This window comes from Oratosquilla oratoria, chromosome 30 (genome assembly GCF_046742065.1).
Source record: "Oratosquilla oratoria isolate Oo_2021 chromosome 30, ASM4674206v1, whole genome shotgun sequence".
In the NCBI taxonomy this organism is placed as follows: domain Eukaryota; kingdom Metazoa; phylum Arthropoda; class Malacostraca; order Stomatopoda; family Squillidae; genus Oratosquilla; species Oratosquilla oratoria.
In genome coordinates, this window is record NC_134806.1 from 50,271,954 (window position 1) to 50,296,071 (window position 24,118).

At 38.8% G+C, this 24,118-nt stretch overlaps 1 protein-coding gene across 2 annotated transcripts in view; it reads left to right on the top strand.

The window, feature by feature from the left end:
- The first annotated feature begins 2,049 nt into the window (after positions 1 to 2,049).
- The window catches only part of scny (ubiquitin specific peptidase 36), a 48,090-nt gene continuing 26,021 nt past the window's right edge, over positions 2,050 to 24,118 (top strand). Inside the window, exons 1-6 of one of the 2 annotated variants that reach the window (XM_076213013.1) lie at positions 2,050 to 2,066; positions 9,864 to 10,036; positions 10,341 to 10,664; positions 14,140 to 14,329; positions 22,650 to 22,826; positions 23,172 to 23,403. In XM_076213013.1, coding sequence (XP_076069128.1) covers positions 9,893 to 10,036; positions 10,341 to 10,664; positions 14,140 to 14,329; positions 22,650 to 22,826; positions 23,172 to 23,403 — 1,067 coding nt within the window. In that variant the 5' untranslated portion in view covers positions 2,050 to 2,066; positions 9,864 to 9,892. Of the gene's footprint in view, positions 2,067 to 2,468; positions 2,729 to 9,863; positions 10,037 to 10,340; positions 10,665 to 14,139; positions 14,330 to 22,649; positions 22,827 to 23,171; positions 23,404 to 24,118 lie in introns of those variants that run through there. The other variant, XM_076213012.1, reaches the window with a different exon arrangement.

The following is a 24,118-nucleotide window of genomic DNA, read 5'->3' on the forward strand; positions in this document are numbered from 1 at the left end:
AATTTTTATTTTTGTTATTATTATTATTATTATTATTATTATTATTATTATTATTATTATTATTATTATTATTATTATTATTATTATTATTATCATTATTATTATTATTATTATTATTATTATCATCATCATCATCATTATTATTATCATCATTATTATTATCATCATTATCACCATCATCATTATTATTATTATTATCATTATTATCATTATTATTATTAATCATTATTATTATTATTATTATTATTATTATTATCATTATCATCATCATTATTATTATTATTATTATTATTATTATTATTATTATTATTATTATTATCATTATTATTATTATTATTATTATTATTATTATTATTATTATTATTGTTATTATATAGACATTATTAAACGTAAAGAAAGGTTGACGACGTTAGTAATGTAAATGTACCAGAAATGACAAAATAAGAAATATAATTCGTTTTCAAAATTGTGAAGTAGGTAAAATCACCTAGATGACATATCGCTAGTCTAGGTAACTTAATTTGCACTCTCTAGAAAGACGCAGAGTGCGTAGGTGATCTAATAGAGGTATTCAAATAGATCAAAGGCTTTAACAAGGGGGATGCAGGCAAGGTCATCATATTAAGACACCAGGTCAGGACTTGTAGTACTGGGTTTAAAATGGATAAATTTAGGTTTAAGAAGGAAATAGGCAAGAACTGGTTTACTAATTGGGTGGTTAACGAATGGAATAGACTTAGTAACAATCTAGTTAGCGCTGAAACTATCGGTTGTTTTAGAAACGGTTAGACAACTTTATGGATGGGGATGATAGGTTGTAGGGGACGTGGAACTGTATAGTGTAGGCCGTATGGTCTCTTGCAGCCTCATTCATTCTCATCATTTATGCTGGAGGAAAATAGTTTTCCTCCAGCATAAATAATTTTCCTCCAGCATATCAGATTCCTTCCCGAAAGCATCGGGCTGCAAATTTGCTCCAACTGTCGGAGGAAAAATAGCCCAGTGTGTTGTGTGTGTGTGTGTGTGTGTGTGTGTGTGTGTGTGTGTGTGTGTGTGTGTGTGTGTGTGTGTGTGTGTGTGTGTGTGTGTGTGTGTGTGTGTGTGTGTGAATATGTGTGTTATAACATTTTTCATTTTGTCATACCTTTGATCATTTTTGTAAATCAATAACGTTATGTGTGCCAATACTGAACCCTGAGGGACTCCACTAGTCACTGTTCTCCATCCATACTATTCCCAATGTGTTACGTCCTCTAACATGCTCTAATTCCCTAGTGTTGGCCGTAGTTCAATATTATCTTTGTTTATTTATCTATATATATATTCCATAGATAAAAATAGCGATTTGCCGCAACTGCTGTTTTCACTTACCACTGCGTGGTAGTGGGATTTTGAGTTTATTGATTTATTCATTAATTTATTCATTTGCGAAATGGTGTCGTGATAGCTTAAGTCCAGTCCTGCAGCACTCTACCTTCTTCTAATAAAACAATTTGTGAATATTGTCCATCGATTGTTTCACACACTATATGAATTTCCAGTTTTGCATTCCATCAGTGTTTGGAATGTTCCTTGTCTAAGGTTTCAAATGGGTTATTGATGGTTTGTATTTACCCGGTGGTAATTTGCATTTAATTTTATATATTTATTATGTTATCTACTTATTAATTTATTTCTTATTGCATGCTCTTACAGTTTGGAGCAGATAAGATTTTTTTCATAAATTTCGGATAACAAACGATAAAAAAAATCAATAGTCCTAGGTATTTTTGTTCTCAATTTGGCGATCAATTTCCCATTTCAGTGAGTCTTTTACTTTTGCCCCTTTCCAACGTCTGTATTTACCTAATTGATCCTAATTTGTTTACTTGTTACACTGCACAATGAAAGTGATCATTCCGTGTGTATTGTTATTAAATGTTATGCATTCAACTCTATGTGCATACCAAATGCCCTCTTACAATGGAACTGACTTGTTTGTGATTTACAGTCAATGAGCCATATTACTCGATCATATTTCAATATATGTTGACTGGACAATTCTTCATGCTATTTCACAAGTCGATGTATGTATTATGTAAATATGTATGTATTCATATATTTAATTTATCTAACTTTACCTCCAGTTGTCCTGATTGGCTTTGAATTAATTTCTGTTCTCCACCTAGATTGTTTCTTCTAATTTATTCTATAGATTAATCCATTGATACGGAAAAAATATTGTTGTGTGCCCATTAAATATTCTGTCTTCTCTAGTTTCTTGTCATGTCCTTTTTGTATTCTTCCGTCGCCTACTTATATATTTTTTTGTAATTTTTGTCCATATTTCCCATAGTTCTGACGACATCAGTCGTACTGTATATTTGTTCTATATTCCAGTATGAGCAATCCTATCTTGTCTTTCTTCAAACGAGTTAGCTAGGCTGTACATATATTTATACATGTGTGTATCAATGTCTATATAAGAACCGAATATAATTTATTTTACAATTTACTCAATAATTTTAAAATGCTGACATTTGTAAATACCGGCAGATGAGTTTTGTATAGACGCTTGAACCACAGTGTAATCAACACAAGATTTTAAGTTCAGGAATCTATTCCTATAACGTGTGTTTACAACCTCAGTTGTAGTTGTTTTTTTGTAAATACGGACAACACTCTGGATTATTTTTGCAAAGTGGATTACATTGTATACTTACAAACACCCCAAGCTTCTGTATAAATGGTAAGTATACCTTAGTTAACCGTATTTCAAGAGATATGTGTTGTTTTTGTGATAGCGCTTTGAAACTGGGCCGATAGAAGTAAGGTAAAATATAACCCATTTTATCATTTCTTCACAATATGTACAACTTCCATGCATAGTAGGGATTCGACAACAGTTTGATACGTATAGTCTACAAAGTACTATAAGTTTCCAGTTCGTATTTTGGAGTAAATTGTTGGACGTACGATACATGCTGGTATCATATGCTGGTTGTCATGCCGTTCACGTGAATTTAAATGCAAAGTTATTTGTACTCATAAACTCACAGGCGATATTCTAGAAGAGGTTCTTTCAAGCCTGACTTTAACTCCATTGTCTCCATCATGACAACTTTTTGTGTTGGGCTTTTCTGGCCTCGTTGCTGTCTGAAGTAGTACCTAGTTGTAGTACTAAGTATACAGAATACTAGCCATGCTTGTAGAGTCCAGTCTTTAATTCTCCAATGATATTTATGCACACAAGCACAGGAATACTAGAAGTCCCTTTCACAAACATGAGTTTCTGGTTCAGCTCTATTCCAGTATCACAGAAACATATTTTTCACTTATTTTTGCCTTTGAAAGACCTATTTTTCCTTGGAATACTTAGGTCAAGTTCGGACGTATTGGACAATGCAAATTTCGTGTTAATAGTCTGTACATGCATTATTCTGGAATTTTATCCCTTGTTTTTATTCTCATGTCATGCTAACACATACTTTATAGTTTATTTAATTCTTTGGTATTTGTTCAGTTTTGCACCTGGACACAATATAGCTATAGAAAATTAAGTATTAATTTTGTAAATTATAATACATAAACATAATATGCGATTTTCTTGGCAGAAATAAAAATAAGAAATACCTTGCTTCAAGCAAATATACTAACGAACGAAGTCGCTAGCATAGGATTGGTATGCCATCTTCTCTGTCAAGTGTTTGTTGTCTGCCCGGTCTAGTTGAAATGTCAGTTACAAGGTGTACGGCCTCGGTACTTCTGGCAGTACCTCGCGAGGTACATATTCTTGAAGGCATGCTATGTAACTGAAATCCATGCATTCCTTCAAGCTGCAAGAACCCTATATACCCCGCAATCTGAGAGAGTGATTGAACAGCCCGTCAACGTCTCTCACAACAACAATGATGATGAGGATAATCCGGATGACCTATAGATTGCAGGTACCGATTTATTAAGCAGAGGTTAGACGAATTTATTATCCTTTCAGTTCTTCAACGTCGGCATCTATCATAACAAATATGGCATACCATTCATCCGGCACGACTTCGTTACTTATGAAATCTGTTTTAGCAACTTGTTTGTTTTTTATTTCCATCAAGAAAATTACATATTACGTTGATACATTATAATTTACAAAATTAATGATTAATTTTCTATTGCTATATTGTGTCTATGTGCAAAACTAAACATTTATCAACTCTTTATTTTTATTATTTATTTATTTTATTTATTTATTTATTTATTTATTTATTTATTATTATTTTTTTTTTTCTATTTATTGGTTAGGTTATATACGGTTAGGAGTTGTTAGACAACAAGTTTCATGTTAAATATCTCATCGCATGATTCTGGAATTTTATCAGAAATTGTTGTGGAGAAAATCCTAGAGAAAACTTGTTTAAATTGGAAAACGACAATCGAGTTTTTTGTTTCCCAAATCAGTGTTCCTAGTTTTAAATTAATTTGTGTCAAACTTGGGCTTTATAACTTTCTACATTGTTATGGGTATTCATCTGTATGTAAAACTATAATTGTTCATATATATATATATATTTTTTAATATTTTGAAGTGCACACCTATGCAATATAGCAATAGAAAATTAAATATTGATTTGTAAATTATAATACATCAAAGTAATTTACATTTTTCTTTGTGTTAAAAGCTATACATAAATATGGCTGCTGCAACTGCTTGAGACGCTTTGGTTTGGTAGATGCGGAGGTCAAAGAAATTAAAGTATGATAAATTCGTCTATTCTAACCTAACCTAACCTGCATTTAGTCGTTCAGTACCTGTAATTCTAGAGGTCATGAGGGTCATCACCATCATCCTCAAGCTCTGAATTTATCAAAGCAAAGATGGCATCTCAAGGAATCAACACGACTTTGACTGTTTTGTGTGTCGCTTTCAGCAATGTTTTCTGTTATTGATTTCCACCAAGAAATACATTAATGTGTTATAATTTACAAAATTAGTATTTAATTTTCTAATGCTATATTGCATAGGTGTGCACTTGTGAAAAAAAATACCATCTTTTTTATTATAATTTTTATTTTATTTTATTTATTTATTTATTTATTTATTTAGTATTATTATTATTATTATTTTTTTTTTTTTTTTTTTTTTTAATTAGGTCCACTTGAATGAATTATAGTTTGGTATGTGTGTGTGGAAGCTCACTGTCTGAGCGAATTAGGGCATTGTCACTTGCAACGAAGGTGGTTGGGATGGTGGTTCGAATCCTGCCACCGGTAAAGTTGAACCAAGGGCATGGTCCATTAAATTCCATGCTACAAGGTCCTCCTAGCTTTCCAAGAAGGGGGGGGTTGTGACGTTAAACCATATCAATCAATGTGTTTACGTTTCATGTTGATAAGTTGATCACAATGGGAGTGTGGTCTGGTGATAAGCCTGTGTCATGTTAGTTGTTGTTGTCATTCCCTAGACCAGCGTTTCTCAACCTTTTTTCTTGCAAATCCTTTAAAATAAATTGCATGTCTCAAGGAACCCCTGCGCAAAAACAAACAAACACATATACCATATCTTTCTCATTTTTTTCATCGTAATAATAGGTTAGATAGGATGATGTCAATATTACATTATTACAGTAACCAAGAATATGTCGTGCGTCTTTAATTATATTACGTAAATGAAATTAAATAAAAAATCAAAAGTGCATTATGATTAGTTATCTCACTAGTTCTCGTGGAACCCTTAGGGTCCCAGGGAACCCTGGTTGAGAAACGCTGCCCTAGATCAATGATTCTCAACCCATTTTCTTACGTATTCCCTACTTACGGATTGCTGTTCCTTGCCTAACCAGAGACCACTTCATCGCTAAATTTAAACGTAGTGCATCCACTAACTACCGTTTGTTTCTGGTTTGTGGTCCCATTTAAGAAGCTGTACGGTTCCCCAAGGGATCATGGACCCTTTGTTGAGAACCACTGCCCTAGACTGTCTGTCCGAGCAGTTGCGTCTCCCTGAGGAACATCACGGCTGAAATATGGTTTTCCCACAAATCCCTCTTAGAGTGTATATATACAGGTAAACGTCGACTTACGATGGCATTAGGTTTCGATAGAGCCATCGTAAGACGATTTCATCGTAAGTCGATCCCCAATTTGTGTATCACTGTTCCGTGGTCACTGTACCTAGCCTACCTGTATATTAACCACCAGAGATACTGAATATAGCCTATTAAACATGTACAGTAGTTTATTTAATTATTTTTATCCTTTTTACCATATTCAAACACTATAATATGTATTTTCAGTACGGAACTTAAATCTCGCGGGCAGCAGCCAATGCCAGCCGTACGACGTGACGTAATAATACTCGCATCATAAAATATAGTCACCGCTTATATCGATCGTTCTCTCTTTCACCCGCGAATTTTTAAAACCACAGAGAATGGGATTCAAGGCACATTTGAGAGAATGTAAAAACACAGGGGCGACTACAATAAATATAATCAAGACGCCGATATGGCACCGTCGCGAATCCACTTGCTCCTCATGACGCCTACGTGTGCAGCACCGTATGGAAGGGGTTAAATTATCATGTCGTCGTCATCGTAAAGTCGAACAATCGTAAGTCGCGGCCATCGTAAGTCGACGTTTACCTGTATTGTGTTGTTACTGTGTGTGATTGTGTACAATGCAGTCTTCTATAATGCATTATATTGTATGAGGGAGAAGATTTGCATCGTGGACGTTATCTGTGATGCGGTCATCCGACCTCTTCCGATAGTTTACGAGGGCTGGATGGTGGCTGCACCAAGAAGATGGATATCATGGGGTCTGGCATGTTGTGTTGGTTGTAGGGTTGTGTACAGTGTTATATTTGGAAAAGAAAAGAAATTTACGTTGGTGTATGTGTATGATCTGGGTGTTGTTAGGACTATATCATATAAACTAGGAAATGTCTCTGACTTTTCTTTTGTGTTATTTATATATTCTGCTCCTCATGTTTATTATTGCCTTTACTCGTTTAGGAATAACCCCTTTGGGGCTACAGGTAGTCGGATTCCTAGTCATCCCCATCCTGTTTTTTTGTTTTGTTTTTTTTCCACCTCGTACAACTTGAGTGGGAACTTGGTGGCAGCATTCTTTTCCCCCCATCACAAGGTTAAATGAAAGAAGTAAATGAATGTTCAGAGAAATGATACAGGACAGTAACAAGGAGTGAGGGGAACAGCATAACGGAAGGACAGTCACAGTACAATAAAACCGCTGTGTCTTGCAGCACTGCTTCTGACCCAGGGCAGTGGACAAGATGCAAGGATGACCCATCATCCTTGAGGTGCCAAGATAAGAAGGAGGGTGGAGGGGAGTGGAGTGTGATAGGGATGGAATGGGTAGGAGTGGTTTCTATGCCTTTGTTTTCCGGCTACTTCCCTTGTTTTTTGGCTACCTCCCATGTAAGGGGGAAAGAGCCTTTGGTATATGTATGTATATTGTTATTATTTATTGTCCCTCCATATTTAAATGAATTAATTGCCCAGTTCATCAGTGAAAGATTAGTCACCCGCAATCACATTACCTTTGGCTTGTTTATCACTATCTATTGTACAGTATCAGCTTTGTAATCTATATTTGCCTTCTTCATTTAATCAATCAGTCTGTTGCAATAGGTCTGTCAGTCAGTCCATTGTTCTTGGTCTTCCTTGCATGAGACCCATGGCCTCCAGGGAACCGGCAAGAGCCTCCAAGTGGATCTATAAGTTGCTCGTGGAAGAAATGTCTTGTTGTTATCTAAAGATTGTCAGTTTGGAAGTTGCACATAGGAGAGTTTGATTCTGTGGCAATTTGAATACGTGTTGACACTTTTAATACTGGATGCTGTTCTGAACGCAAGCATGCCAGTGTGGTTCCTAATTCTCTTGCGACTGATTTTACCATGGAACTGATATCTGATGGTTGGAGAGATATCGAGTTTGCTTTCCTCGTCGTTACTTGGAATTGGTGAATTCCTCATAAAGAAAATCTCTTTTTGGAAGATGTATTTATTCAAGAATGGAACCCTACGATGATCATTTGATCTGATATGACATTGGCAATCCTTGTCTAAAGTAGATGTAATTACAGACGCTTCCTATGCATGAAGCCAGACTCGACGACCACAGCGTCCCTCTTCACCCCTTGACCCCTTTGACCGTACCAGCACATGGGTCAGATCAACGATTCTTGCATTCATAGAGTCTCCTGTAATTTCTCTAGCTGATGTACTTACGTCGATTAATACATAAGAACATAAGAATGGAGGAGACTGCAAGAGACCATAAGGCCTACACCAGGCAGTTCCATGTCCCTTACCTTCTGTCATCTCTGCACATAAAGTTATGTAATATCTTAAAACAACCATTAGTGTCTGCACTCGCTACACGATTACTAAGTCTATTCCATTCGTTAATCACTCTGTTGGTAAACCAGTTCTTGTCTATTTCCTTCTTAAACCTAAATTCGTCCAATTTAAACCCATTACTACAAATCCTGTCCTGCTGTCTTAATGTGATGATCTTGCTTGCATCACCTGTGTTAAAGCCCTTGGCCCATTTGAATACCTCTGTTAGATCACCCAGCACTCTACATCTTTCCAGGAAGAGTAAGTTAAGGTGTCTATTTTATTTTAATGTAATTGTTTGTAAAACCCAGTGGTCAGCCAAGAGAAGAGAAGATGAGAGGGAGGGAGGGAGGGAGGGGTGGATTGGGTGGGAATGGACTTATGCCTTTTGACTTTGGCTACCTCTCTCATAAAGGGGAAAGAGCCCTTGGTATATGTATGTAATTGTTTCTAGTGTACTATTGTGTATTCAAGTATATTTTTACCACTCTGAGAATGACTCGTTGTCTACCAGTACCTTCCGTATAAGGGGAAGAAGCCTATTGGTGTATAGGTACACAAATGTTTTGTTCTTTCAACATTCTTCTTCCTTCTTTTTCCTTTTTTCTCCTTCTTCCTCTTACTTCTTCCTCCATCCTTATTTCTTCTTTTTCTTCTTTGTCACCTTTGTCTTGTCTTTTGTCTTCTTCTTCCTCAATTTATCACTCTTTACCCGCTGTAAGTTGGCATCGCATACCTTTGTCATATAGTATAAATGCATTATAAATTGAGTTCTATCTATCTATATGCCAAGGGCAGTTTCCCCCTTACAAGGGAGATAGCCAAGTCAAAAATACGTACCCACTCTCATCCACTATCATCCACGCTTGTGATTGTACTGTGTCTTGCTGCATTCCCTATGACCCAGGGCAGTGAACAGGCAGGATACAGGATTGACCCAATATCCACAAGGAGCTAATGGATCAAGTTTGGATATTGTATGATAGAGTTTGATCGGTGGGAGAGAAATAAAGACTGTGCACAAATCGGTTTATGCTAAGATTGCGACCAACATGGTCTTCTTCAGAGAGTTGTCTACAAAAAGAACACCGTGTTAGTCGTAACTTTAGAGTACAGTAAACCCTTGATATACCAAATATAACAGACAAAAAAGTGTGACAGGACAAACCCTCGCTACAATAGTTTTTCGTCTGTTATAGTGAGGGATCCTAGGTTATAATGGATCTTCAGATTTAACGACAGACCCGTACCCATATTGTCCGTTATATCAAGGGTTTACTGTAATTTCTAATACCAGACAAATTTTGGGATATAACAGATCTGTCCACTATTTCCATCAGATATAACGGATCCTTGGTTATAACGGATCTTCGGATATAACAACAGACCCCAGTCCCCATATCATCTATTATATCGAGGGTTTACTTTTACTGTAAATCAATTCCTAGATTGTCATAGTTTTCCACCCACCATCCAAACTCTCGATTGTCTTTTCTTCAGTAAATATTGCATAACGTATTCATATACGCAGATTGGACTGAGGCCGTGCCTGCATGTGTGATGCCAGCATCATCTGAAGATGTGATTGGGGCAGTGCTGCAAGCCGCCTTCAAACACAAACCACCCAACTATTCCGCAGCCACTGCCCTCAAAGCAAAGTCGCAAGAAAGCCTTGAAGACCTTTTGGTTTCGTCTAGCAAGCAGGTTGGTGGGAGGCATAACAGTCATATCCATAAGTTGAGAAAATGTGTTATAATAATGATAATTATTAGTTTATTGAGTTTATAGCAGTGCAGTGACATATGGACAATATAAGGTTTGTGTTCATTTTGGGAATAGATGAACTTGATTAAATAATTTGCACTATGGATGCAATGGCGCTGTTTTTGTATCAGTTGGTCCTCAGCTTTCTGATGGTTACAAGTTCGTTGTTGTGCGTTGCGGCATTATATTTTTTGTTGTAATTATATTTGTAACAGTCTTGGTAATTATTTACGATTGGTTTCAGGTACTCCTCAATCATGTGGATTATGACAGTGTGGGTAATCAGCAATCCCATATGCTGAACTCCCTCAAAACAAAATATGTCCATCTGAGCGCCACAAGCCCAAGCACCAGTGGTGAGCTGGACGGGCGGAACAGCATGGCACACGGCCCGGCACTTCACAAATCGGCGAACTACCAGCAAGGGGGGCGCGAGGACCACTTGGAGGGACCGCGAGTGGTATTGTGGCCGCGGGAACGTGTGGTTCTGGGATGGAGAAAGACCTTCCCGCCAGGGGCCGGCATGAGCAACATGGGCAACACCTGTTACATGAACTCCTCCCTTCAGGTCACTAGGCTCCTCTTTTTAGTGTTTTTATTACCAATTGTTTTTTTTGCTACCTTCCTTATAAGGGGGAAAAAGCCTTTGGTATATGTACGTATGTATATATTACCGATTTGCTAAATGAGAGGTTAAGTAAATATGCATATGCACATTATTATTATTTTATGAATATATATATACAGGGATTTCTCGATTTATGCAAGGGATATGTTCCTGAAGGGATTGTGTAATGTAAAAATCACAAAGTGAATAGTTAAGTTTTACTATTGCTTACTTGATTTTTCACATCATGTTATTTGAAATAATCCATGTCATTTGAAAAAATTACTTTTTGTTATTCCAAAATCACAAATTGCAAACAAGCATAAATCAAGAGATCCCTGTGTATATATATATATATATATATATATATATATATATATATATATATATATATATATATATATACATATATATATATACATATATACATATACACATACATATGTACAACACTGAATGGGTCCCAGTGATTAGAGATACATTTTAACAACCACAGTGCACTTTGATTCTAAGCCATCAACATCGGAAGACCTGATGGAGGCTAAAATGTAGAAATTGAAATGTGTTAGCCGGGTTTGAGTGCTTGGCAGTACCACATTTCAATTTCTGCATGCTAGCCTCCATTGGGTCTCTCGATGTTGATGGCTTAGAATTAAAGTGCATTGTGGTTGTTAAAATGTATATATATATGTTTAGATATATGTGTGTGTGTGTGTTTGGCTACCTCCCTTGTAAGGGGGAAAAGGCCTTTGGTATATGTATGTATAGACAGGTATGGGAAGACGAGAGAAGGGAAACATATGACTTTGAAAGTGCCATTATTGGGATCATAACACTTCTCTCAACTGGTTTTGACTTGTCTCTCCCAAGAGTTGAGAAAGACAAAAATTGAAATGGGTCGAGTGTAAAAGCACTTTCAAAGTCTCGTGTTTTCCGTTTCTTGTCTTCCTACACTCGCTTCCATTAAAAAGTGCAAATCAAAAGCACTAGAACTCGGTCTCTAAACTGGGCCCATGATTTCTTTGCACTAGATTTGACTTCTTCTTCTTCACCATTTAATGTAAGACTCGGTCTAGGTCAGTCACCAGCTAATTTGTGAACGTCAAATGTGGCCACATAGGCACGTGACACATTTCCTTGAAGGAGACGTCCAGAGAATTCGCGGCTGGGCCAAGGTAGTAGAACCTGTTCAGAGTTGTGTTGGGATGGGAAGGGTGACTGTATGGGAACTTGCCCATAGAGACCATGAGGACAGGTGTCAGTGTAATTCACCATGGTCTTGGATCACATGTTGGACTCATGATTGAGAGTTATTTCCCTCCCAGAAGAGATATCAGAGCTTGTATATGACCAATCTATGGGTAATGCTGTAACCTTACATGCATGCACACACCCAAGTCCCCGCCCATGAGAGTTGGAGTAACGACCCGCAGTGCAGTGATACTGAAATTATTTCAGCCCTGGGTAGGATTTGAACCCAGACTGCCATAGTGGCGGCCTTGAACACTACCACCATGCCACCAGTTGTGTCTGAGTGAAGCAGCGCACTCTCCGATATATGTCCTCAATTGATGATTTCATGTAAGAAGAGTTGATATGTGGTAACTGCCCCCTTCCCTTCCCCTAATTAATCGGTGATTTAAAAACGGATATGGGCCCCTTGGGGTGTTTTATGTATTGTTAGTTTTGAAAAAGGAAATGATTTGGCATTTCTCATACGATCATCACTAGCAGGTACCCATCGGTCCCTCTTACAGTGAAATGTATCTATGCTCATTCCTCGTTTAATGCAGGTTCTCTTGACAAAATTTCAGTTACACAAAAAAAAATCTACCAAACCTTGATTAACGAATGAAAAATTCGAAGTCACACACTGTAAATTTACAAAAATTAGAATATTTACAACCAACAAATAAAATGAATTTGTGAATACAGTCGATAAAAGAACCAACTAAAAAGTTGTTCTGGTGTATGCACGGCAGCCATATGGTAGTTTGTTTATGTTTTACACAGCAACATAACATTGGAAATCGGTGGGAAAATAAAATTCATTTAATGCATTTTCGCTTGAACAATTTTCCAGGAATGTACCTCATTCATTAAACAAGGGATGAGTGTATCTATCTGCAGGATGCCCCAGAAAATTTTACTCTATGACATCACAAGTAAATAAATGTAATATTGGATGTACACAGTGAGAGCTAGACTGGATTAGGGGGAAAAGTCTAAACTTTTCTTTAATTTCAGTACATATTGTTTAAAATAGGGAAAAGAGGTGTGGAAGTCAGGTGGGAGGAGTAAACATGAGGGGCGACCAAGGATGAGATGGATGGTTGGGGTGAAAGGGGCATTGGGAAAGAGGGGAATGTTTGTTGAGGAAGGAAGGGAGAAGACAGAAGATGGTGAGTGGAGAATGGTTGTGTATGGATGATGCTGTCATGCATGAGAGGGAGTGGGTAGGGGATAGAGTGGTGAGGGAGTGGGTAGGGGATAGAGTGGTGAGGGAGTGTGTATGAATGATATTTTGACAGAACCCAAAGGGATTTCTCCCCATCTTCTCTTTTTCTGCATAAGGGGACAGAGAGAGGGGGGTGTTGCCAATTAAATGAAGCAGCCTTGCTGTGGACGTGCTGTGTCTTGCTACATTGCTTCTGACCCAGGGCAATGGGTGAGATGCAGGAATGACCTGTCATCCAGAAGGAACCAAGAAAAGGGGGAGGGAGGGAGAGGAGTATGTGGGGATGAAATGGGTGGGAGTGGATATATGCCTTTGACTTTGGCTACCTCCCTTCTAAGGGGAAAAAGCTGTTGGTATATGTATGTATGTATTCTTTAACTTAAAGTATTAATCCTGTACATACATATACCAAAGGCTTTTTCCCCCTTACAAGGGAGGCAGCCAAAAAACAATGGCATAAAATCCAGTTGTATCTGTAAAAAAAAAATGCATTTACTGTCTTTTAAAGTGTGCCTACATTTTATTGGGACACCTTGTATACCTAGGGGGTACTTCCCCCATATCCTCTTCACTCCGGGGCACATCGCACATCTGGCAGCATTAGCTGCCCGATGTGCAATGTTGCGTCATAATAATTGCATTATAAAAAATAAAGTCAGTGCTCAATCGTTCGTTCTCTTTCACCCGTGAATTTTGATAACCATAGACAATATGATGAAGCCAGTTTAGAGAGAATGGAGGTTACGTAGGTACGACTACAATAAATATAATCAAGATGCTGACGTCGACATCATCGCATACCCACTTGCTCTTCATGCCGCCTACGTAGGCGTCACCGTATGGAAGTGGATATAAAGGAGGTAGCCAAATCAAAGGCTCAGACCCGCTCCCATCTATTCCACCTCCCACCAAACACCCTTGTTTCCTTCTCATCCCTATTTTGAAATTAACTAAATATATATATATTTTTTTTTCCAGGCCCTTTTCCACATTCCCTCGTTACTAAATTGGATGCTTGAAGACTCGACGGCCCATATTTCCCGTTGCGAAAGTAACAACACCAACATGTCCTTCTGTACCATCTGTGCTCTCATGAAGACTCTACGATCATCTCTAGACCGCTCCAATACTGTCATACGTCCAGTGCTTATTCATAATAAGCTGAAAAGTAAGTTGTGTGATTTTCTTTTCTTTCATTTTATATATATATATATATATATATATATATATATATATCTCTTTTTTAATTAATTAATCTCTGATTAATTAAGTGAAGCATTCTTGCTGTAGATGTGCTGTGTCTTGCTGCATTGCTTCTGACCCCGGGCAGTGGGCAGGATACAGGGATGACCCATCATCCATAAGAAGCTAAGAGGAGAAGGGGGGAAAGGGTGGTGAATGGGAGTGGGTATGCCTTTTTATTTTGGCTGAGCAGGTTAGGGCGTCGTTACTTGTGGCCAAGGTTGAGGGGATGGTGGTTCAAACCCTGACACCGTTGACTTGGACCAAGGGCATTGTTCATTAAATTCCACACTACAAATTCCTCTGTGAGGGGCACCATCCTAGCCTTCTGATAGGGGGCAGTTTGTGACGTTAACTTCTTCACTCCGGGGCACATCACACATCTGGCAGCATTAGCTGCCCGACGTGCGATGTTGCGTCATAATAATTGCATTATAAAAAATAAAGTCAGTGCTCAATCGTTCGTTCACTTTCACCCGTGTATTTTGATAACCATAGAAAATTGATGAAGCCAGTTTAGAGAGAATGGAAATTATGTAGGTACGACTACAATAAATATAATCAAGATGGCGACGTCGGCATCATCGAGTACCCACTTGCTCCTCATGCCGCCTACGTAGGCATCACCATATGGAAGTGGTTAAACCATATCACCTTGTAAGAAGGAAAAAACTCTTAGTATATAGATAATGTGGGTGAAAGAGCAGACTGGAGTGAATGATATAGCGGAGACAGTAAAAGAGAGAAAATGGAACTGGGCAGGAACGACTGATGAGCAACAGAGCAAATGTGTTACCGAGTGTGGATGCCACAAGATGGGAAGTGTGCACAAGGGACCAGACAGAAGGTGGAGAGAAGTTTGCAGGAATGACATGGCAGAGGTTGGTGTAGGAGTGTGAGTCATGAAATGGTATGAAAGAGGCCTTTGTTCATCAATGGATTTAGGATGGCTGATTGATTGATTGATGTGGGTGTGTGGCTGACCTGGCTTGAGTTGAAACGACCCAGATGCAACTACCACGCAGCCTCCGGAAACATATTCATAATCGCATCACTCACTGCTCCATTAACACACTAAAAGACAACACAGTGCTACATGCCAGATCCCCTGATATCCATCCCTCTGAATCCTCTCACCCCAGAAAGGACAGAATCCACAGTCCTGGCCAGACTGTGGCACATCCACACCATCGAGCTCTTCTAAGCTACCGGAAGAGACTGGATGACCGCATTGTGGACAAATACCCAGGATGTAACACTTCACCCCATACTGTTCACCACATCATGGAAGACTGCATTATACAGAATCACGCACGCAAACAACACAACGTATACTCCATAAAGGACTTGTGGGAAAACCCCATTTCAGCCATGGCATTCCTTGGGGAGACGGGACTGCTCGGACAGACAGTCTAGAGAACAACAACAACAACAACAGCAACCAGCCCTGGCCACCGGCTCTACGCAGGTGGCACCGATCCCCAAGAGGAGCTACGTCTGCCTTGGGGAGTACCACAATCCTTTTTCTCAACATGTAATATTACATTTTTTCTGCACCGAGGGGTGATTTTCCGGCTATCACCCCTCTTCTACTTTTAGCTGGAGATGTAGAGAGCAATCCTGGGCCCACCACAAAATACACATGCCCAACATGCTCTAAACCCATTACTTCGAGCAGACAGACAAAGGGCTCAGTTCAGTGCAATATGTGCAAAAACTGGGCCCACCTCACTTGTACAACACTTACTGACACAAACCAATACACAAACACTTGGACATGTTCTACCTGCCCTCCAGTAACCCCACTCCCACCTCCCCAACCACAGCCAGCACCCTTACCCACTCCCAATTTCCCTTTGCCCTTATCCCCAATCAGTACTCCCTTTCCTTTATACCCAATCTCTCCTTTCCCCCCCTCTAACCCAGATCCTATACCTTCCCCATTAACACCCCAACCTCAACCCCAAACGGCAACATACAACACATACAGAACACACAACATCAACATATTACAACACAACGTTGACGGTATTAACACGAAAAAACATGAACTCGAACACTTTCTTAAACAACACAACATACACATTGCAATTACACAAGAAACAAAACTTAGACACTCACACAAAACACCATCATTTCATAATTACACCACCATCAGACAAGACAGGACTGACGGCAATGGCGGTGGACTCATCACCCTGATCCACCACTTCATCTGTTTTGTGGACACAAGTGCCACAACCAAAATTCTCCCTACCACAGATAACAATATAGAAATCCAATCCATTCGAATCTGCACAGGCAACAAATCAACACTGACAATAGTTAACATGTACATTCCCCCCCAATCATCCCCCACAGTTCCAAACACCTTCAGACCTCAATTTAGCCAACTAGCCTCAATCCCCAACCTGATCATGGGTGGTGACTTCAACGCCAAGTCGTCTGCCTGGTATGTCGACAACCCTGACACAGACAGAGGGCTTGATATACAGACTCAGTTTGACTCATTGACTATCATGAACAACACACATAATCATACACATATCCCACACCAAGCCCTCTACACTCCCTCCTCTCCTGATATCACCTTCTGCTCCCCCTGCCTAACCCCAACAACATCATGGAGAGTGGTCGGAACCCTTGGTTCTGACCACCTTCCAATCATCATCACCACCAAAACAAGATGCACCCCAGTTGGCCACAGACACACATACACCAATTACAAGAGAGCTAACTGGGAAGCTTTTACTGAAGAGACAGAACAACATTTTGAAACACTTAACAGTACACCAATCACAAACATAAACAATGCTGTGCACACTTTTAATACAATCATACAAAATGCAGACAAGAGATACATCCCTAGAGGCAACAGGAAATCACACAACCCCAACTTCACACCAGAAATCCAAGGCCTTATCAGACAAAGAGACGCACTTAAACACAATACCCCCACACCTATCCCTCAAAACATAGCAGACCAAATACAAACACTAAACACTGTGATTGCCAATAAAATACACGAACAAAAAACACAAAATTGGCAAAACTTTATCGATACACTTGATCACAAAACAAACACCAGCAAATTGTACAAAACACTATTATACTATCCAACAGTAACACAACACGCTCTCACGTAGCAATAATCACAACAACAGACAATCTACCCTCAAACAGACAACAAGCAAACACACTCATAAATCATTTTGCACAGACAAGCCATCTCACTTCTCACCCTGACGACCAACGCACTATTCAACGTAAGAAAGACTTTCCCACAGACTCAGACTATACACCCTTCATAGACAGTCAGACAAAACACGTAATACATAATCTCAAGCACTCATCCGCCTGTGGCCCTGATAACATAAGTAACATCCACCTAAAACACATTGGACCACAAGGTATACACGCACTCACAAACATTGCAAACTACAGCTATTCACACAACTCTATACCCGACATCTGGAAGCATGGTAAAATAATCACCATTCCAAAACCGAACAAAGACCCAACAATCCCAACATCGCATCACCCAATCACACTTCTCTGCACCCCCTCTAATGTCATTTAACCCCTAATACTTAAACTTGTCACACCACATATTCCCCTTGCTGACTCACAACACGGTTTTAGACCACTACACTCCACAAACACTCTTCTGATAAACCTCACACAAAGAATTTTAGATGGCATCAATTCAGATAGGCCCCACCACAGAACACTTCTTATAACATTAGACATTAGTAAAGCTTTTGATGCTATCCCCCGCCACAACCTAATAAATAAAATAAATAACACAGACATGCACAATAACACCAAAAGATGGCTGGCCAATTATCTGGCAGGTAGGAATGCTTACGTGTCATATAATGGCCAATCATTACATATCAGAAACGTTAAGAATGGAGTACCACAGGGCTCTGTTCTATCCCCCACGCTCTTTAATCTATACATGCATGACTTACCCACACCAGACACCTCAGAAATAGAAATCTCTTCCTACGCAGACAACATAACAAACACATGCACACATCGTAACACAGACAAAGCTGCAGAAATAATCCAGCCATACCTTGATACACTCAACACATGGTTCATCACACAGACTCAAAATAGCTCTAACCAAATCTACAGCAACACTTCTCACCAACTGGACAAAAGAACACAAATACATACCTCATCTCTACATCAACAACACTCTAATACCACACACAAACACACCGAAAATTCTTGGTGTAACATACGATACATCCATGTCTTTCAAACAACACATCACAAACATAAAAAACAAATGCACACCTAGACTTAACGCACTTAAGTCAATCACTGGAACAACATTTGGACAAAACAAAGAAACTAATACAACAATATACAAACAATGCATACGCTCAGTGATGAATTATGCGAGTCCTGCATGGGCTTCTAATCTCAGTGAGACACACCACAACACCCTTCAAATCATACAAAACAAAGCCCTAAAAGCAATTACAGACTGCACAAATACAACACCTACAGACCATTTACACCATGAAACAAAAGTCCTCAAAGTCAAGGACCACCTCGACATGAGAGGCACACAAACACTTGCTGCAGCCACCACAAACACATCACACCTGCTACACTACATAGCAGAACACCCACACACACCAAGAAACATTGAAACAACACCCAAAGACCTGTATCACACACAGATACTCTCTTCTCTTCCACAACCACCAAATACCAGCCTCCGGAAACATATTCATAATCATGTCACTCACCGCTCCATTAACACACTGCTGCTTGCCAGACCCCCTGATATCCACCCTTCTGAATCCTCTCTCCCATGAAAGGACAGAGTCCACCTGGCCAGACTGCTGTGCGGCCACCACCCAGCACTTCTTAGCTACCAGAAGAGGCTGGATGACCGCATTGTGAACAGCTGCCCAGGATGTAACACTTCACCCTATACCATACAACACATAATGGAAGACTGCATTATACACAATCATGCACACAAACAACACAACATACACTCTATAAAGGATTTGTGGGAAAACCCAGTTTTGGCTGTGGCAATCCTTGGGGAGACGGGACTGCTTGGACAGACAGTCTAGGGAACGACAACAACAACAACAACCACACAGGAGATACAGAACACCGTATGAGGAAAAACTAAAACTAAGTTGGAACTACGTGAATTTGAGGCTACGTATGATAAACTGGAGAGTAGGAGATGAGACTCAACAATCATTGCTCCTTCCCTGAGAGCAACTACGAAGATGGCCCCAACACTATCAAAACTCATATGAAGGAAGATTGTTAAAATTGGAGTTGCCAACTCTGGAACAAAGAAGTGAAAGAGGTGACTTGTTGACCATCTACAGAATTATGAGAGGCATGGAAGTCCTTGATAGAGATGACTTACTAAATTGGGATAAGAGAAACACAAGAGGACATGGAAGGAAGCTCAAAAAGGATACTTATAGAAGGGACCTGAAAATGAACAGCTTTCCCCACATTGTGGTGGATGTATGGGACATTAGACAAAACAACAGTGTGTGCAAAAACAGTACAAGAATTTAAGAGCAAATTAGATATGGAGAGATACAAAGACAGGATACCACAAGCATAGCTCCCCTTCCCGTAAGATACAACTAGGTAAACACACACACACACACACTACTAAAATAGAAGACAAAATTGAATAGAAGACACCAATTGCGAAGATTGACCACATACTGCTCGAATTAGAATTAAAGGAGGAAATATATTTAAAGAGGAATGAGAAACACAGAAAGGGAAGACTGATGTATAGTAAAACGGACTTTGAGAAACTAAGGAAATTTTTTCTTAAAGTGAACTGGGAAAAATTCTACAAGGAAGAAATGCAAGTGGAAGAAAAATGGATGATTCTTATGAAAATCTACAAAGGAGTGGATAAATATGTCCCAAAGCAAAAACAGGAAAAGATATATACTAAATGCTGGTTTAATAGAAGGTGCAGCAAAGCAAAAGACAAAGATAAAGCTTGGAAAAGATAGAAAAAAAAGACAAAAATCCTAGAAAGTGGCAAATATTAATCAAAGGAACAAATATGTAAAAATATGGAGGGAAGAAAAAAGAAACTCTGAAAAAGACATAATAGAAGAATGTAAGGATCAGTCAAAACTGTTCTAAGGATATGTAAATGGTAAACTAAAAAATAAACAGGAAATAGTGAAACTATGCCAAGGAAATACAGAATACACAGAAGATACAGAGATGAAGGGAGAGAAGAAAAAAAAAACACCATAAGGGAAGTAACACAGAAAGAAATAATAAAATAATGAACCTGGATGTCAGGAAATTGCACAGCCTAGATGGAATAGCAAACTGAGTATCAAAAGAATGTAAAGAAGAACTAATAGACAAAATATATAACATAAGCTGATCACGCGAAGGAAAAATACCAGAGGACTGGGAAAATGCTGATATCATATCAATTTATAAAGGAGGAAATAAGGAAGACCCAACAAGTTATGGACTTGTTTCCCTTACAAGCATGGTAGCTAAAATTAGTGAAAAAGTTATAAAAAGTAGATGGATAAAACATCTGGAGGAGAACAAGATCCTAAATCCGAGACAATTTGGATTTAGACAGGGAAGATCATGTACCACAAATTTGATCTGTTTTTACTCAAGACTACTAGACATAATACAAGAAAGGGATGGATGGGCTGATTGTGCATTCCTAGATCTACAAAAAGCTTTTGATAAAGTCCCTCACAAAAAACTATTAAGAAAACTGGAAACCATAGAGATACAAGGTAAACTACTGAAATGGATGGAGGACTCTTTGCATGAAAGAAAAATGAGACTGGTGCTCAGGGATAAGAGTTTTACATGAGAAGAGGTAATTAGTGGAGTTCCACAATGATCAGTATTGGATCCAATAATGTTTGCTATCGATGTGAATGACATGGACAAAGGTGTGGAATGTTACATGAACTTCTTTGCAGATGATGCAAAATTGTTAAAGAAAGTGAGTACTGAAATGGACTGTGACTCACTACAGAGAGATCTGAACATGGAATGGGAATGGAGTAATAAGTGGGAAGTGGACTTCAACATCAAGAAATGAAGCATAATGGAATTTGGAAAAAAACAAAAGAAAAAAAAAACAGGATATCAGGACAATATAAAATTGGTGAAAAGGAAGTAGTGAAAGTGGGATCTGAAAAAGACCTGGGGGTGATCATCACAAAAGATATGTCCCCTGGCAAACATATAAACAAATTTGTAGGCAAAACCTATAAGTTGCGAAGATCAATAAAAGTGGCTTTTATTTACTTGGATGAAGGAATGGTAAGGAAAATTCTAGTCACTCTGATAAGGCCTAATTGGAGTAGGCAGCAGCACTATGGTCACCCAGTACTAAAAAGAATACAAGGAAATTTGAGAGAATCCGGAGAGCAACTACAAAGATGGCCCCAACACTTTGAAAAAATGAAGAGAAAGTGGTGACATGATTACAGTATTCAGGTCATTAAAGGGGATAGATTATTCTGATAGAGGAGATCTCCTGACTAAGAGATCATAGGAGTAAATTAAGAAAGATCACATGTCGAAAGGATGTGAAGAAATGTGGTTTTCCATAATAGATGCATAAATATGTGGAATAGCCTATAAGGTGATACAGCCCAAGCTCAAACGATGCATGAGTTCAAATTTAAATATGACAATTGGAAATAAAAAATTTAGATTAAGTTGGCACTGTACATAAATTTGAGTCTAGGTATGTTAGAAAATTAGAGAATAGGAGATGGGACCCAGCAAGCGTTGCTCTTTTACTATAATTAGGTAAAGACACAGACAACAACACAGTATCTCTTCTTTGAGTGGTTTATGGCCATGACCGGAGGCTGTGGGTCATCCGCAAGAGAGACCTGGGGCAACAGATTGATTGATTATGCACTTTGACTTAACCTTCATATAAGGGGAAAGATGTTGTAGTGATGGTATGTAGTAATTCGGTTTAACATCGCAAACTAACCCCCCCCCCCCTTATCAGGAGTCAAGGACAGTGCCCCTTACAGAGGACTTTGTATTATGGAAATTAATAATCCATGTCCTTGGTTCAACTTGCCCGTGGCAGGGTTGAACTGCTGTCGCCTAGGGCATCCATTGCAAGTAGCAACATTCTAGCCCATTCGGCAATGTAGTAATAGTGAAAGTTCTTCTTACGAATCGCTCATCACCAAATGTTTATCTTTCAGTGATTGGAAAAACTTTGATGTACGGAAGACAAGAAGACGCCCACGAGTTTATAAAACTTCTTCTGGATCACATGGAGAAGTCGTACCTCAATTTCAAACGTGCCACGAAGCTGGATCATAGGTCGAAGGAAACCACGCCCCTGAACCAGATATTTGGTGGATATCTACGGCAACAGGGTGGGTTTTATTTTAACCGCTTGTGACTTTCTGTGATGATGTATAGCTACAGTAAGTGTTCAATACATATGTATGTGTATATATGATATGACATATAATAATGTAGTGTTAATCATCATGTATGTATATACATATAATTTTTTTCTTCCTTTCTCTCTCTCTCTCTCTCTCTCTCTCTTTCTCCTCTTTTCTGTCCTCTTTCTTCCTTTTTTGTCATAATTATTATCTTGACTGATCACCTTTCCTTTTATTTGATATTACGTTTTCCACTATCCAACCAATTGCATACACATTTGATGCCTGTGTATATATGTACGTATTTCATCACATTCTTTTTATGCACAGTGATTTGCCCGAGCTGCCGCCACGTGTCAACAACTTTTTCACATTTCCAAGACTTGGTTCTGGACATTCGCACAACCAACAGTGTTGATGAAGCCTTAAACCTGTACTTCCGCAAGGAAACTCTGGACGCAGACAATGCGTACAAGTGTGAAAAGTGTCACAAGCGGGTGTCAGCAACCAAACGCCATCTCATTGAACGGGCTCCTCACGTGTTGCTGATTCAGCTCAAAAGGTAATGCTTAAAGTATTCATAGTTTAACCAATTCAGTACGACTCAAATTCTCGCTCACAGCATTGGCTGCCATATGTACAATGCATCACACTACTTGCATTATAAAATATAAAGTCACTGCTGTATTACTCGTTCTCTTTTACTCTGAGAAATGATAAACAGAAAACATGATCAAACCAGTTCACAGAATTGGGGGGAGGGTAACCCATGTACAACAAAAATATATATACAGTGAGTCCTCCTTATATGGTAATTCTTTATCCGGTAAATTCACAGTTACGGTATTTGGTAATTACTACCCTCGATTCTATTTACGGTAAGAAAAATTCACAGATACAGTATCCGCTCGTGTTTTGAAGAGGAAAGAGCAGGGAGAAGGTACGTCTGCCATATCCTATTATTACATGTTATAATGGGTTCAGTATGCAGTAATTTCAATTTGTGGTAAAGTTTTCAGGAACGCACATGTACCGTATAACGAGGACTTATTGTATATAAAATCAAGATGCCAACACTGGTGTTCTTGTGTACCCACTCACGCCACATAATGCCTATGTGGGCGTCATCATACCAAAGTGGTTAAGGGAATTACATACAAGTTTCGTGTTCAGTAAAAGTTTAGTTTAGTGGTGAGTGGAGAATGGTTGTGTATGGATGACATTTTGATGTAGCTGCCATTACATACATACATATACCAAGGCTTTTACCCCCTTCC